This window comes from Leptinotarsa decemlineata, unplaced genomic scaffold, assembly GCF_025532065.1.
Source record: "Leptinotarsa decemlineata unplaced genomic scaffold, Ldec_3_MD MMD2_tig00026328_RagTag_RagTag, whole genome shotgun sequence".
NCBI classification, from domain to species: Eukaryota; Metazoa; Arthropoda; class Insecta; order Coleoptera; family Chrysomelidae; genus Leptinotarsa; species Leptinotarsa decemlineata.
This window is the reverse complement of record NW_027412688.1, coordinates 31,907,488-31,923,004: the sequence shown is the minus strand read 5'-3', so window position 1 is coordinate 31,923,004 and position 15,517 is coordinate 31,907,488. Positions and strand designations below refer to the sequence as shown.

The 15,517-nt window shown below is 31.6% G+C and overlaps 2 protein-coding genes and 1 long non-coding RNA gene across 7 annotated transcripts; 2 read left to right on the top strand and 1 right to left on the bottom strand.

Moving 5' to 3' along the window:
• Positions 1-693: 693 nt before the first annotated feature.
• On the bottom strand, positions 694-8,475 carry LOC111503507 (RISC-loading complex subunit tarbp2). Of its 5 annotated transcripts, none has more exons than XM_023157859.2 (4): positions 8,117-8,475; positions 4,229-4,722; positions 3,926-4,100; positions 694-3,667 (listed from the first exon to the last, which is right to left on the bottom strand). In XM_023157859.2, the coding sequence occupies exons 2-4, from the start codon at positions 4,711-4,713 to the stop codon at positions 3,440-3,442; spliced, it is 888 nt and encodes a 295-aa protein (XP_023013627.2). In that variant the 5' UTR covers positions 4,714-4,722; positions 8,117-8,475; the 3' UTR covers positions 694-3,439. The 5 variants fall into 5 exon arrangements, with proteins under 5 accessions (XP_023013627.2, XP_023013619.2, XP_023013612.2 ...); XM_023157851.2 differs by having other exon boundaries at positions 8,199-8,475; XM_023157844.2 differs by having other exon boundaries at positions 8,203-8,475.
• LOC141485554 (uncharacterized) lies at positions 5,640-6,854 on the top strand. Its single transcript, XR_012467280.1, has 3 exons — positions 5,640-5,891; positions 5,964-6,510; positions 6,571-6,854. It is a non-coding gene; the product is annotated as an uncharacterized lncRNA (long non-coding RNA).
• Positions 8,476-10,687: 2,212 nt separating the features above from the next.
• Dbp45A (putative ATP-dependent RNA helicase Dbp45A) lies at positions 10,688-13,816 on the top strand. Its single transcript, XM_023157823.2, has 5 exons — positions 10,688-10,930; positions 10,984-11,241; positions 12,261-12,714; positions 13,082-13,437; positions 13,552-13,816. Exons 1-5 carry the CDS (start codon positions 10,861-10,863, stop codon positions 13,758-13,760), a joined length of 1,347 nt encoding a protein of 448 aa, XP_023013591.2. The 5' UTR covers positions 10,688-10,860; the 3' UTR covers positions 13,761-13,816.
• The last annotated feature ends 1,701 nt before the right edge of the window (positions 13,817-15,517 follow it).

Sequence of the window (15,517 nt, the reverse complement as noted above, 5' to 3'; positions counted from 1 at the left end):
CCGAGAATATATCTATAAATACACAATATAATACATACACACACATACTATACCTATACATACATATATGCATATATATAGATACAGTTTTGAAGCAATGAATATTTTTTCAAATTCGGAATTTATGTACATTAGAGTTTTTTAAAACTTATTGTAAAACTTGATACCCTTATATTAAATCGAATTTTGCCCAATATTTGTTTTCATTTTCAATTATTTTAGATTGTCTGAGTATAATCGAATGGTTGATTTTGAGAGTTAGATATGAATGTTTTGAGTTTATTTTTGACCAAATGAATGAAGGTACATAATTTGAATTTATGTAAGGACGACAAATCTAATAGTTTTTTTTATTTATACAAGTTGATTGTAAGCTCCTTGTAGTTTAATTTGAATATACACTTTATAATTTTGTAAAATTTTCATAACATGAATAGTAAATCGTTAATTTTTCAATATTCATTACTGATATCCTTAATTTTTCATATAAATTACCTCCAAATGTCATCCTGTCTAATCCCCCACTGAAAATAAACCTTCATATGTTTCATGAAAACTACTGGAAATACAGTAACTTCACACAAAATTTTATAATAAATTTTCAAACGTATACAATAAACTTTTTTTTATACGTTTGAAAATGTCGTTATAGGACGAAACTGCAGTAAAATTAGTTACAATAAATACAAGTGGTAAAAAATATTGGTTTATTTCTCATTTTTCATGATGAGCAGCACACTTATTTGTTTCATCAATTTCTTAGTTTAAAAATTGAATGTGAATTGGCTTTTCCCTTGAAATAAATAAGTAAATAAATATAGTGGTAAAATCATGAAACTTCCACATTTACATTTATATCACAAGCAATTCCATTATTGACATGAACACATTTTTCTAAACAAATATAAAAGTAAACTTCTTCAAAAAAGTTTTTTGAAATCGATCTGGAAAGCACTTAATAATTTTTCAGTATCTAATTAGCATCAACTGAAAAAGTATTGATCGATCAAAAAATATTTGGAATATTTTCATAAAGAAAAAGTTCATAAATATAGAACTTGATTGCAACTCTAAAAACTGTAATGAAAAAGTATTGAAGTGCCACTTGAAAAATTACAACACACTTAACATATTTTTGCAAACAAATATACAGATCAATTTTCAAAAAAGTTTTTGAAAATTGATCTGGAAAGCACTTAATAATTTTTCAGTATCCAATTAGCGTCAACTGAAATATTTTCATAAAGAAAAAGTTCATGAATATAGAACTTGATTGCAACTTTGAAAACTGTAATGAAAAAGTATTGAAATGCCACAATTGAACACACTTACATATTTTTTTAAACAAATAGAGAAGTACATTTTTCCAAAAAAGTTTTTTAAAATTGATCTGGAAGGAACATAAAAATATTTGGAATGCTTTCATAAAGAAAAAGTTCATAAATATGGAACTTGCCATTCTAAAAATTATAATATAAAAGTATTGAAATTTCACTTGAAAACTTACAAGTTAAACCATTTTCAATAAATACATTTGTTGATTTAAACATCTTTGATTGGCTTTTATATTTTCTTTTTAGACCACGACCCTGATGATTACATACCTATAAAACATTATTCCTTTCCTGAAGCCAAAGGGCTGATAACGAATTTGGAGAGGGTATTGTGGTCAACGTGAATAAACAAACAAATGACTATACAGACCAAACTGCAGCTTATGCTAAATTTTTAGGGGTCAGATGATACCTCTCAAAATGTATAATTCTTATAGTCCTGCAAAAAATAGTTTGGCCTTTTGCCGTTTGTTGTGGGTGGTGCACGAAAAGCGAAAACAATCCGAGTGGAGGGGTAATTTGCCAAAAGTTCTTGTGATGTTTCTATAAATAGTTGTTATTATGAAAAATAAAACTTCATATATTTTACTTTACTGCAGTGTCGTCCTACAAGGACATTTTCAAACTAACACAATAAACTTAATTTCATTCTATTAGTTTGAAGATGTTCTTGTAAACTTGAGTTTATTATATCAGTTTGAAAATGTCCTTGTACGACAAAACAGCAGTAACGTTAGTTACAGATACAAGTAGTATAAAAACATAGAAAGTTTTATTTCTTATTTTTCATGATCTATCACGTATGGCTACATCCATCAATTTATTCGATATTAACTTTTTTTTTGGTAAAAATAAATATTTAAATTTCAATAACTCTGAAACACAAATCATGAAATTATAAAACAACAAAAATTAATTGGCGCTCCGGGGCGATATTAATTACGAGTGAGTTTTCTCCTAACCAAAGGCCGCACAAAAAATCCATTTTCGTACAAGTGACTTCTTTACACTAAAGTCATATATTCCCCTACGACTTTTGTGATATGTTTTTCATATCAAAACGAGTCATTTTATTCATCATGACATATTAAATCGTTAGTTCATTGGATGGTAAATGTAAAATCAAACCCCTATCCTAGAATTATGGTTCAATGCAAGTGTCCCATAAAGCAACAATGTTATATGACCTGACCATGATATAAAAAACTAATTTCAGGAAAATCGTACAGGAATTTATCACTTAAGCAGATAGAGGTCACTTTTCCGAAAATGAAAATGTTTCAATTTTTTTGTGCGACCTTTGGTTAAATCCTATCATAATTAGTATCTAAATTTATGAAAGTCTTTTGACAAATTACTCCCCCACTTGGATTATTGTTTTCACCTTTCTAAGATTTTCACGTGCACCACCTACTACTGAGGGCATACAGCTAAAACTAATTTTTTAGGTCAGAACTATAAAAATCAAACATTTTCAAAACGTATCAAATGACCTCCTGAAAATTCGGCGTGAATTTGTGACTAGTACGACGAGTAACCTAGAGCTTATTTTTCAAGATTACTTTTCTGTATAAAATGCTATTCAATTCTTAAGAAATATTCTTGAAATGTTCATTTGAACCATAGATTAATATTGAGCATTATTAGAACTGTTTTTTTTTTGCAAATATATGTTACTCTGTTATGAAATAACCACAAATTCCTTTCCTGACTCTTGATTACCGATAAACTATGTATGCCTAAAAATACTATCTAAATTATCATATACATCTTAATATTTTTTCTAATAGAATATTTTGTATAACTTCACTATACAGAAACATATTAAAATCACATAAAACATAACTTGTAACATTGAAAGCTGTTTCCATTGAAAATATTTGTCCCATATAACGCAACTGCAGTACTTTTCTCGACGCGCTTTGCATCAACAAATGTGGCGTTATCAGGAGATGAACTATACTCCTATAGTTCAACTATACCGATATAGTTAATCTTCTGATGGCACCAACCAGTTGATAAAACGAGTAGAGAAGAGTTGCAGGTCCGATATGTTGGATTCATTCTACATCTCTAACTCTACTGTTTCGAGTTCTATCTGTCAGTTAAGAACTGGCCACAAATGAAAATCCATTATTGAACATGAGGACAGCAGAATTAAGCAAGTCTTCACATGCTTCCTCTTTAGTAGTTCCTTGACCCATTATTCTGCAATTGGTTCCTTTTATTTTGAGCATCATCACAAATGGGTCCCTCTGGAATGTCTCTATAGAATTATCGTGCCCTTCAAGTCTCAGTTCGCTTTGTAATTCTTCCAGTGAGAAAACTGTAGGCTACCAACAAAAATATTCTTTATTATTCGTTGACACACGCCCATTTTGTATGTTGAGAATACAGTAAAAACTAAATGTTACACAATATTTGTTTCAGAAAATAAGTAAACGCTGAGTTTAACTGGAGCTCTATCTCAACACCAAATTAAACGGTTTGGTGTTTGGAGGAAACTACAGTAATAATCATTACGACACCAGGTCACTGAGAATATCACATCACCAGTTCTAATAAACACACACATATATGTATTCACTCACCCTCAAATTAGGCTTCGGCAAAATTGTCTGTGGACTAGGAGTTTGTTTTTCTTCGATTGTTAATTCTTTATATTTCCTGAGTGCTGCTTCACATAATTTATTGATATTCTCCATTTTCTCGCTATTAAGCAACAAGTTTTCTCTTGAATTTATGGGAATAGTTTTGTCTTTCAGTCTAAAAACACGAAAAAAGTATTTTTGAGAGATACTATTTCAGAAAAAAACATTTTCATTAAACAATATGTTGATGAGAACAATTTTCAGTGTTCTTAAAAACCATTGCCTTCATTAATATTTACTCACATTTCCAACATGCCTTTTGCAGCATTCTGTTTTGCACTTTTTTTATTGTTTCCATAACCCAAGGATTTCCATTCTAAAAATTGGCATTTCACCCAGAACTGTCCATTAATTGCCACCAAACCTTCCTCATAGCTAGGATAAGGTTTTGCCTTAGCTGAAGCAAGTTCGTTCAATTGTCCAATAAAATTTTCACATGGAAGGCATCTGTTTGTTGAAGTCATAGGCTTGTTTGAAATATCCTTCAAGAAATCTACAGTATTATTGTAACCATTGACAAGGCCCATTTTTTGCAAGGCTAGTTGGGCACTCCTTTGTTTCGCTTCTTTTTTTGCATTAGCATAGCCGGACACAATTGTATTTTCAAATCTAACTGTACATTTGAAATTATATTCTGGTAAATCTGATATCTCATCTGTATAAGTTGGCAAAGCCTTCTTCTGTTGGACCAGATATTCTTGCAGTATGGATATTGGTGTTTTGTTCATTATGGTGACCTAAAGTGAGTAATGTGCTATGAGTATTCAAATAGGGGACGGTATAATTACTGCATTGAAGAAAGACCTACAAGACTTCCTTATACATGTTGCTCTATAAAAAAAAAGCTGACAAAATACTTAGATGTCTTAGTGGAGCAACGCTTTTGTTGGACAGAAGCATACTGAATAAAAAATTATGCTCACTGTATAGGGAGCTCTGGAGAAGTGTAGTATTGTCTAACATGAGGTGGAATATTTAACTTCTTTCTACATATCTATATAAATTGTCCAAAACCCTCAAAATAAAAAATGTTACATGCAGGTATAGTCGAAGTAACCGATATAGTAATCTCAAAGGTGTGGCGAAGTCAAAGGCCAAAAAAAACAATACAAAGGAATTATGCCGCAACGAATTAGCCCATGTGGACTGAAGAATTGGCGGTTTGTATTGGATAATTTTTACTAACCTAGTTTTATGATTGGCTGAAGAGTCATAAAATTAAATTTGAAGTCATGTTACGGTGACCAACAGAATGTAGCGATGAGTACCGCCGTTGTGTGTGTTATTAAAGGGGAACTGCTGAAGGGTAGGGGGCACTATATCTTTTACTTGAACTATACTATATGATGAAGGCGATATATTTAATACAAGAAAACAAATTTCAATGCACATTATTAACAACTTATAATAATTTAAAATACTAACATGATGCAAACTCACAAATATCAATAATTTAATAATTATACCAGACCAAAACTCTACAAGTATAATTATTGTTAAAATTTATTATTATTGAAAACCAGAATGAAAAACTTATCAATTAAAACTGCCACTTGTTTGCAAAAGTACTAGACAGCTGAGAAATCATCTTGCTGGAAAACTAGCTGCAAACACTTCTCTTCAGTTTCTTTCAACTGTTTTGATGATTTATCAGAAATGCTTAGGATTTATCTCAATTCATGTTGGTAAATATATTGAATTGTTGATTATGATAAAATTTTGTCTTAGATGGCCAAAATCCTTCAATTATACGAGGAGATGGTTGTTTTTCTGCTTTCATAAAAAATTTAAATTTGTGGTTTTTTGAAAACGTCACGTTGGATTAAAAATCTGCAAATGCCATCTTGTACAGCTTGGAAAGTAGCAATGAAAGTGTTTTTAATTTTTTGATATCTTTGTAAATAGGGTAAGAAAACACTATTAATCTTCTTTCAATGCTGGAAAGGTATTCAAATATGTGAACAATAAATTATTCTAGGTATGCCATTAAAGTAGAATAATAGGAACGAAAATGCATATACCCTTATTGGTGTGCAACAATCCAAATTCTCCTCCAACACCCACATTTTTAAATTGAACTGAAACTAAATGAACAAATATCGTGAATAATTCCAAGAAATACTAAACGTAAACTGAAACCAAAAAAAAGTGTCACTGCAAAAAGAAGGCAAGTGTCTGACTGAAAAAATTTTCAACAATGGAGGTATTGAATTTCCACAATTTTGCACCTAATTTAATTTGAAGGTCAAATAAAAAGTATGGGAAGACATGAAAAATCTCAATGGCACGTGAAAAAACGGCGACTTGTATTACAAAGTAATGAGGAGTAACACAAATGAAAACAGGCATGTTTTTCTATTGTTTGGATCGAAATCATGATCTGAATGTATTACTGAATTGCTTAAATGCAAACAAGACTCCATATTCAAATTCATAGAGGAAATCGCACCAAATGGTTAACTCCCATTTTTTTGAAATGTTGAAAACATAGTCGATGGATGTGATATTTATTTTCTTTCGTAAAGGTAAGTAGTACAGAAATCGTCAGGTGAAGATACAGAACGGCAGTATTACAATTTTTTCAGCAAACGACGTCAATTGTTTCTCCACAACACCGGGTGATTTCTTCGTATCGCTTCTCACAAGTGTCGTATAACTTCAAAATAATACTCCTTATATACTGTACGATCATGTAACAAGAACTGATGCACTATGTGACGTAACTGAAGACAACAGTGAGCAGAACCTTGGAATTTGCAGTGCTTAATTTGAACATTCACCCTATTTTTTGAAAAGACCTTGTACACATACATAAAACATAATTAGACAATATAATTGAAAAATAAAAATCTGCTATGGTGCAAATACATTTCACTATGAGGTTAATCTGAATTTCCACCTGAAATTTTGGAGCAAACTTTCAAATCATTAGGCACTTTATTAAAAATGTTAAGCGAGCACTAGCTGGTGAGAGACAATTTTTCGTTTGCAGGATATCAAAATCATCATTGACTCTGATATTCTTACTATGAATTGAAAAGTATATGAAGATATTCATGGGGCCGATTTTTTGACCCAAAAATACATTGTGTTTGCATGGAACAATCCCAAAAACTTCATGCTTGAACCTTGATTCAACAAGCCCATAGTGACTATTGAGTAGTTGTTCTTGTGACAAGATATTTCGTAAGTTTTTAAATAAATAGTTTTGTTAATCTAGGGTAATGATGAACTCATTACCATGATCAAAATGAGTCTGAATAACTATATCGAGGTGAGATAATTACTTATAAGAAGCTGGGGAGGTAGTTGTTTTCTGGCAGAGATGAATGTTTCTAGATTTCAGTTTGAAATAATTATTTTCTTATACTTATCGCAGCAAGTTTTCCAACTAAGGATTCTATAAAAATGTATATCTAGAAACTTGACAGTTGCACTACTTGATTGTAAGAAATTCCCAAATTGATTTCAAGAACTTATGACTACTTTTTTTAATTGGAAGAAATCGTGCTTTTTCAGTTTTGGGATAAAGTTAGTTGGGTGAAAACCAGGAATTGAATGTTCTGAAAGTATAATGTCATTGTTGGAAAGAATTGCAGAGGTAACATCAGCATAGTAGTTTCACAAGTCATTTATTTAGGTTTTGATCAGTACTGGACCCAATGCACAGATCTGTGGGACTGCAATTGGACTATTGTAGGTACAAAACTAGATGCTTTCAGAATTTTTTCAAATTTAATTATGTTGGTAATGAATAAATTTCTATAATAGAGAAATTGTTAATTTTGTCAGTAAAAAACTGACACAATTCATTATTGTTGAAAATAGAGATTCCCTGCTCTGGTTGGTTGTCCATAAGGAGTAACTCTTATCATCTTGATAATAGATTCAATATCTCAAATTATCGATTATTCAATGAAATTCAATAATCCAAATGCTTACGATTTAAGACTAGTGCATCAATCCACCCCGATCCCTTCATCATTGAGTCAAATTTTTTTTAAACGTTATGATATATGAAAAATATACATTGTCATACTGTAACTTTCTTGGTCTAGGAGCAAAGAAATCTGGTTTTCTATGTCCAAATCAAACTTCAGATAACTCACCTAATTAAATTTTGTGAATTACCTTAATTTGGGTTGAACAGTTTTTGGGGAATCACATAACAATAGATCAATGAAACATTGAATAAAAAAAATGTCGTGGTCACCTACTTTCCAAATCGAAAATAGAAGGAAATATCTGCTGGGTATCCCAGCTACCAATTAGAGCTGTACACGGAAGCTCTGAAATAGAATAAAAACGCCAAAACAACGTGTTTTTAAGCCAATGATCGACTAGAACATAAGACAATGTACACCCCCGACAAGTTTTGACGAAATAAATCATCGCTGTCATCTATTTTCCCATGTTGATAAGAACAAGAATACAACTTAAAAAGTTTTCTACACAAAATCCAATTTATTCAAATAATAAAGTACTTGCAACGTGGTAACATATAATAGACACTGTGAGTACTGTGACAGCGATATGCCAAAAGTCAAATTTCAAAGAAAACAAATGTGGCAGTGGCTGTTATTCCGAATAGAAAAGAGAAAAATTTATTTACGTACGCCCCCTGTAGAAGAAAGTAGAAATATCTCAAGAAGTGATTGGATTTAAAGAACTTGTGATGCACTGTTTGGAATATTTGGTGTAGTGATGAATATTACTGGAGTTTTATCCCAACACCAAATTGTGATTTTTAACACCTCTACACGTGTTTCAATCACTAAGTGATCATCTTCAAGAGGAAGATCAAACTAAATTTCATACAATATTATCCTTATTTATACTATAGATACCCATGCTCGGAACCTGCATCTTAATAGTCTTAAATTGACTTTACATGTTTCTTTATCTACTAGTCGTAAATTAATTTTACAATATTGCCTTCAGGTAAATCTGATAAATAAAATATCATTTTATTGATTATCCCAACACAAAACAGCAAAAATCGTTGTATAGAGAATTGAAATATCCTCCAAGCGAAGGGTCGCAATACCACCCCTTTCCATTTGCAAAAAAATAGACAGCTCTCTGATTTTTGTCCGATTTTGAAATCTTACCCCGTTCAAAAAACAAGCGTAGGGGATAATTCACGTCCGCACTGTGAATTCTTTTGAAATTCGCATTCGGCATGTGACTATGCACAAGGCCTTATATTCCTTTCAAAGTTTTGGTGTATACTTACCCCCAAGGGCCTAATAAAGGAGTGCCGTGCAAATTGAAATCCTGAATATTATATTGAACATTACCGCCACACAAATGGTTCGGAGTTTTCCCAATCATTTATAATTTGGTTATACAAGAAAACAATTTTTTCAGTTCCATTCGATTTCACGAAAAATGACGATTTTGTTATCAGTGCTATCTGTTTAGCAAATTTAATATTCATCGGGCAGTATTTTCTATTTTATTCATAATCGAAATTCGAAACTCATGGTTTAGTTTATTGAGTAGTTGTTTTTATTGCATTCATTTCATAGTCCGAATCAATAAGAGGATTTTGTTTTCAGAACATGTATTTTTTTTATTGTTTATTCTGTGTATTTGTCACCATTGCCAGTATGCCAGTTGAGAATAGAAATGCCAAGTTAACACTGTCAATCTGCATCACTTAAGTTGTAAGCATTTCTGTGAATGGAATGCTGAAATTTATTGGATATCTTTATTATTTCTTAACCGAGAGTGCCGTAGATCGAGAGTTTTCACCAAAATTATTTACATGAAGAAGGGTTCAAAAGTTATCATACCAAGAATATTTGACTGCTACTAGTGAGTACAGAGTAGCTGACTGACTAAAAGCGAAATAATTGAAAGAAACTATTATTACATATAGATTACACCATGCTCTACAAAGGTTTTCATGTGCTATACATTTGTGCAGTTTGTTATACATTAACATTGAAGTCTTCTAGTTCATTTTTATTCCCTACCGAGTTGATTTAATTCTATTCTAAGATAGGACACAAAATTTACGTCTTTGTTGAGAATTTGATTTGTGTTCTTTCTCTCTCTTTTATTGATACTTATTCCAAAGAATATCTTAGAGAAGAGACACTCACCTGTCGGCACTTTGATGTTAAGGAGTCAAATTTTTGTGACCTATATTCTGTGTTCGATTTGTTTGATGTCATTCAAATTATTTGAAACTTATCAGAACGTAACGCATGTGCATAATCCAAAATCTCGGTCAATTTGTAGTTGTAAACGCAAATTAGAAAAGTACACTATTTTAATATCTGATGTACACTCTCCAGATAATCTTTATAACAACACTGAAGCTCTATCTGAACCAAGTGAAATGATTGAAATTTGACGCGCAATAGTTTTTCTTTATAAGTTCAAGGACGGTAATTCGTACGGCCGCCCTTATTTTTGGGTCATGACGAGCTTTTTCCTATAGAATCTGACGTTATATTCACCTACCCGCAATGATAAACATATGCACTAGAATGTCAAACTATTCTATTTTGAAGTTACTTTCCAGTGAACAATAATTATTGTCTCTAAAATTTGGCCCCAGGAGACCAAAGATAGGTTACGGGTACGGCTAGTACAGCATTGTTTAGAGCAAGTCCGACTGTACCCCAATGTTATAAATTATATGTGCGCTAATCGAATGCGCCTGAGACAGAAGAAGAAATTACCGTATAACTAGAAACTAGAAGAAGAAAAATAGGTTAAGGGTACGAAATTTCGACCATAACACTAATACTGGATTAAAATACATGTTATTTTTTTATGTTCATTCATTTTTAACACCAAATATAATGATTCGATGAAAAACTGCTGATCTGTTTCTGAGAGAGAGAGAAAGGAATTGTATCATGTCAGGTGATAAATCTTTTGATGATTTAAACTTGAATAAATGGATAATTAGACAATGTTCCACTATAGGTAATGTATGTGTTTATTGCCTCTTCTTCTTGTACCTTTATTTGTTGTTTTAGGGGTCAAGTCTCCCACCCCTATACAGACACACTGTATTCCCGAAATATTACGAGGGGTTGATTGTATTGGAGCAGCCAAAACAGGAAGTGGAAAAACTTTGGCATTTGCTTTGCCGATCATACAAAAATTATGTGAAGATCCCTATGGTATATTTGCATTAGTACTGACACCAACCAGGGAACTTGCTTATCAAATAGCTGATCAGTTTGCCATTGTGGGAAAACCAATAAATATTCGATGCTCAGTTATTGTTGGAGGTAATGGAGAGAGTTTTATGTGAAAGGATCTTATAGTATGAAATGAGAAAACATTTGGTTATTTTCATTATTTATACGAAGTGAAAATATAGTATCATATTTCATCATTTGTAAATACCACATGAAATGACAAATATTTTTTAAAACATTTGCTATCAATAGTAATAACGCCAGTTGTCTCTTTTATTCTGACCTAACCGAGCTTGTCCCAACTATTTTTCTCACCATTCCTGTTTAGGAATACCAAAGTTGGTTTTGTGTAAATTTGTAGACATATATGATAGATATTAATTATAACAATGATATTTATTACCCTTATGTGTATAACGTGAAATAAAATAGTAGCTCAAGTATGGTTGAGAAGAGTATGGTTGACCAGTCGAGACTGGTCTTCTTCCAGAAGATTTTAATAATGAAAGGTATCAAAGATTAAAGTCAACATCTCATATTCAATAATTTAAAGGTGATTTGTTATAGATTGTTACATTGATTAAAAATTGACCATTTGACTATTATTTTGAAGTAATTATTGCTTGCATTTAATGGTTATTTCTAGTTTGATATTCAGGTACCTATGTCTTCATGTCTGCTTTTGAGTTTATCCATATAACAGGCAAAGCCCACAAACAATTTTCACTATTATTGGAACATTGTTTCCAATTTTCTCTTTAATAAATCATGAAGTCTACCTATAAAAACAAAACAATTTTTTCAGACAATACTTTTTTATTTTCGAATATATTTTCAAGTAATCTACTTTAACTTTTTCCAAAAGATGCACAAAAAATCTCTTTGAATTTAAATCTGATGACATAGCTTTAGTCAGTGAAAAAGGTTTGAAACTATATCCGACTTTCTACTTTCTCTTTCTTTGATGTACTAATTAAACAACAGATACTAAATCAACAGGTAGGTTTTCTGGGACCAATTTTTACCATTGTTTTTTCTATAATTTGTGTGATGAAGTTTTTGAGATAACTAAAAATTTCAGTTCTCTATTGAAATGAGATCATTTTCAGGTATCGACATGGTTGAACAAGGTATCCAGTTGTCAAGGCATCCGCATATTGTAGTAGCAACCCCTGGTCGATTGGCGGATCACTTGGAAAGTTGTAAAACATTTTCATTATCCCGGATAAAATTTTTAGTTGTCGATGAAGCTGATAGACTTCTTGGTGGACAGTTTGATGATCAAATAAAGACAATTTTCGCAAGTTTGCCAAAAAGTCGCCAGAATTTGTTTTTTTCTGCAACCATAACAGATACCTTGGAGAGTTTGAAAGAAATCAGCAACAAAGAAGTTATTCTCTATCAGGACCCTTCTCTTGCTGAAGTAGCTACCGTAGATCAACTAGAACAGTTCTATGTACTCTGCTCCAAAGATGTCAAAGAAGCATATCTAGTCCAGGTTATTAGAGAATACAGGGAGAAAGATGAGGATGGGAGTATTATCATTTTTACAGATACTTGCAAGTGAGTAATCAAGTTGAGTAAAGGAAATATTCAAAAAAGTGAACCAAGTGAATTAATTTGAAATTTTAGAGGCAGTATATGTGTGTGTGTGTGGTGTATCTCCATAAAATAGATTCCATCAAGTAAATTCTAACTTTTTTTTTGACTATACTGACCAGTAACTTGGTGGAATTCAGTTACACTATTCATGACAATGATAACAAAATTTCTCTATATACACTTTATTTCCAATATGCGTTTCACTACATAGTCTCATCCTTAGTTAGACTCACCAGTCGAAATAAATTCTTACTTTAGATTTGTGATCAACAATAGGCTTTGAAATTGTTTATAGGTACTCACATAATTATTGACTTTACATTTTCAGGAGTTGTCAAGTTTTATCAATGACTTTAAATGAAGTTGGTTTCGACAATGTAGCTCTTCATTCAATGTGTCCGCAACAACAACGGCTTGCAGGACTAGCTAAATTCAAAAGTAAAACTGTAAAAATTCTATTTGCAACAGATGTTGCTAGCAGGGGTCTGGATATACCAACGGTATCGTTGGTAATAAATCATTCAGTTCCAAAAGTTCCTAAAGAATACATCCACAGGGTTGGTAGAACTGCAAGGGCAGGAAGGATAGGAAAGGCCATCACTCTGTTGACTCCATCTGATATCAAATTATTACAGTCAATCGAAGAGCTGATTAAAACAACTTTGAAAGAATTCAAGGTTGATGGTAAGTTTATTACAGCTCTACCGACATACATTTTTATAAATTTCCAAGTCATTGATTTCATCTCAATTTTATTCTTTCATTTGACGGGTTTATACTTTTAATGATTGATTTCAGAAACTGAAGTAGGAAAGATATTCACGCAAATATCTGTCACAAAAAGTGAATCTTTTCTTAAGTTAGATGAGGGGGACTTTTTCGAAAAGAGTCTGATAAACAAACGAAAGAAGTGGATTTTAGAGGGGCTAGATCCTGACGAAGAAGAGGCTAAACTATTCAAGAAATATAAAAGGAAAAAGAAGAAAAACAAAGTAATATCTAAATAGAATACAACAAATATCATTGTTAAGTTTGAATTTAATAAAAGTTGAAAATTCACAGATTGGAAATGTTTTACTATTGTGGTGAACTTCAAGCGGAAAAAATAAATCAGGTTTTCATGAGAAATGGATCCTTCTTGAAAATGATATCAGATAAATTTAATAGTTTTGTGTATATATAAGGAAAGGATACCCCCGTTCTTGATATTATATTTAAGAGTTCGCGATAAATTCGACATCAAGTGTAGACAATATTCTAATATGAAATCTTTTCTCTTTTTCAAGTGAAATACAATCTTTTCTTCATATAAAAAATGCCAAAAATTTGAAAAAATGCACTTCAGATTCAGAACCATCCTTTCGAAACGTATCTGGTGACACTCCTCAATTTATCAACTCTGCTTAGTTCCACTGATGCTACAAGCCCATCGGTTGAGGTTAATAGATGATGAGTTTTGATTTGATATTTACAAAAATGCGAGTATAAAAGAAATTCTTCATCAATGACTGAACTACTATCTAGCAATAGTTTCTTCAACTTGACCAGCATTCATTATCACATCCACAAGCAATAAACAATTTTTGGTTATGTTGTCAGATGTTAAATTGTGTGATTTTCAGTCAAACGTTCTTTTAATTTTGTCAAAATCCTACCCATCAAATTTGAAAATAGCATTAAATTTGGACTGCTGTCGATTTTTTTTGGAGACTAAATTATTTTTTTTTCGAGATTATAAAATGTTTGCCATCGACGTTCTGTATCATCAGCGGTTGATAGTTACTTTTTTCAAACGAATGGTTCTGGTTTCGTCTTCTTAGTGGTCAATTTAAATTAGTACTATTTATATATATTACCACAGAATCAATTACTATTCTGTGATATTACTGTCGACGTAAAACATCTGTGACTCTGTGATATGTATGTGATTAGTGATGGCAGATGTCACCGTAAATTCCGATCGATTTGAGTTTTAATAGTGTTCAATTGTCACTACTATAGGTGCAGAACCGGTGAAATACATTTCATAACATGTCTAATGTCGTTTTCAAAAACAGAAACAAAAAACTAGTAGTACTTTGGATAAAAAACTCTAAACTCGTAATCCGCCAAACACACAAAAACGAGTGTGAAATGTTTTCTGTTGTTCCCATAATCGAATTTCTTGAGCAGAAGCGAAAAAACTAAGATACTGGATGAGATAATTGTTGAAAAGATAAAAGTAATTTTTTTATTCAGTTCTACTTTTTTATTTCACCAAAATTACGTGAATATTATCATATTATATTACTACATTATAATCAAAAGGGTCTTTTGACATATTGAAGTTAATAAATTAATTTATTTTACTCACTACAAAAATAGCAAGAGTGTGTGGCTATTGAAATAGAAGATTTAGGATGTACCCGAGCAACTGAAAACTGTTTCTTTCCTTTTTCTGAAAGTTCGTCGATGGGTACTGAAAGATAATTTTTTTTGCGAATGAGTTACTTCCGCCTAACTAACTTCAATATTATTGTAATTGATTACTATCATGTGTGACAAAATTGTCAATTTTGCCCACTGGTTTCTCAACTAAAATTTCAATTCCTCTAAAATCCCGTGCTACAAAATATACTCTGGATGCAATCCTATATGACCTAGCTTTTCGAATGGAACATTTAAACTGACACTAGTGGAACATTAATTGAATACGTTTATATGGCACTGGTTCTGCAAATGAAAAACGCTTTGAATATCTATAAACATAGAAATCACCCTCAGT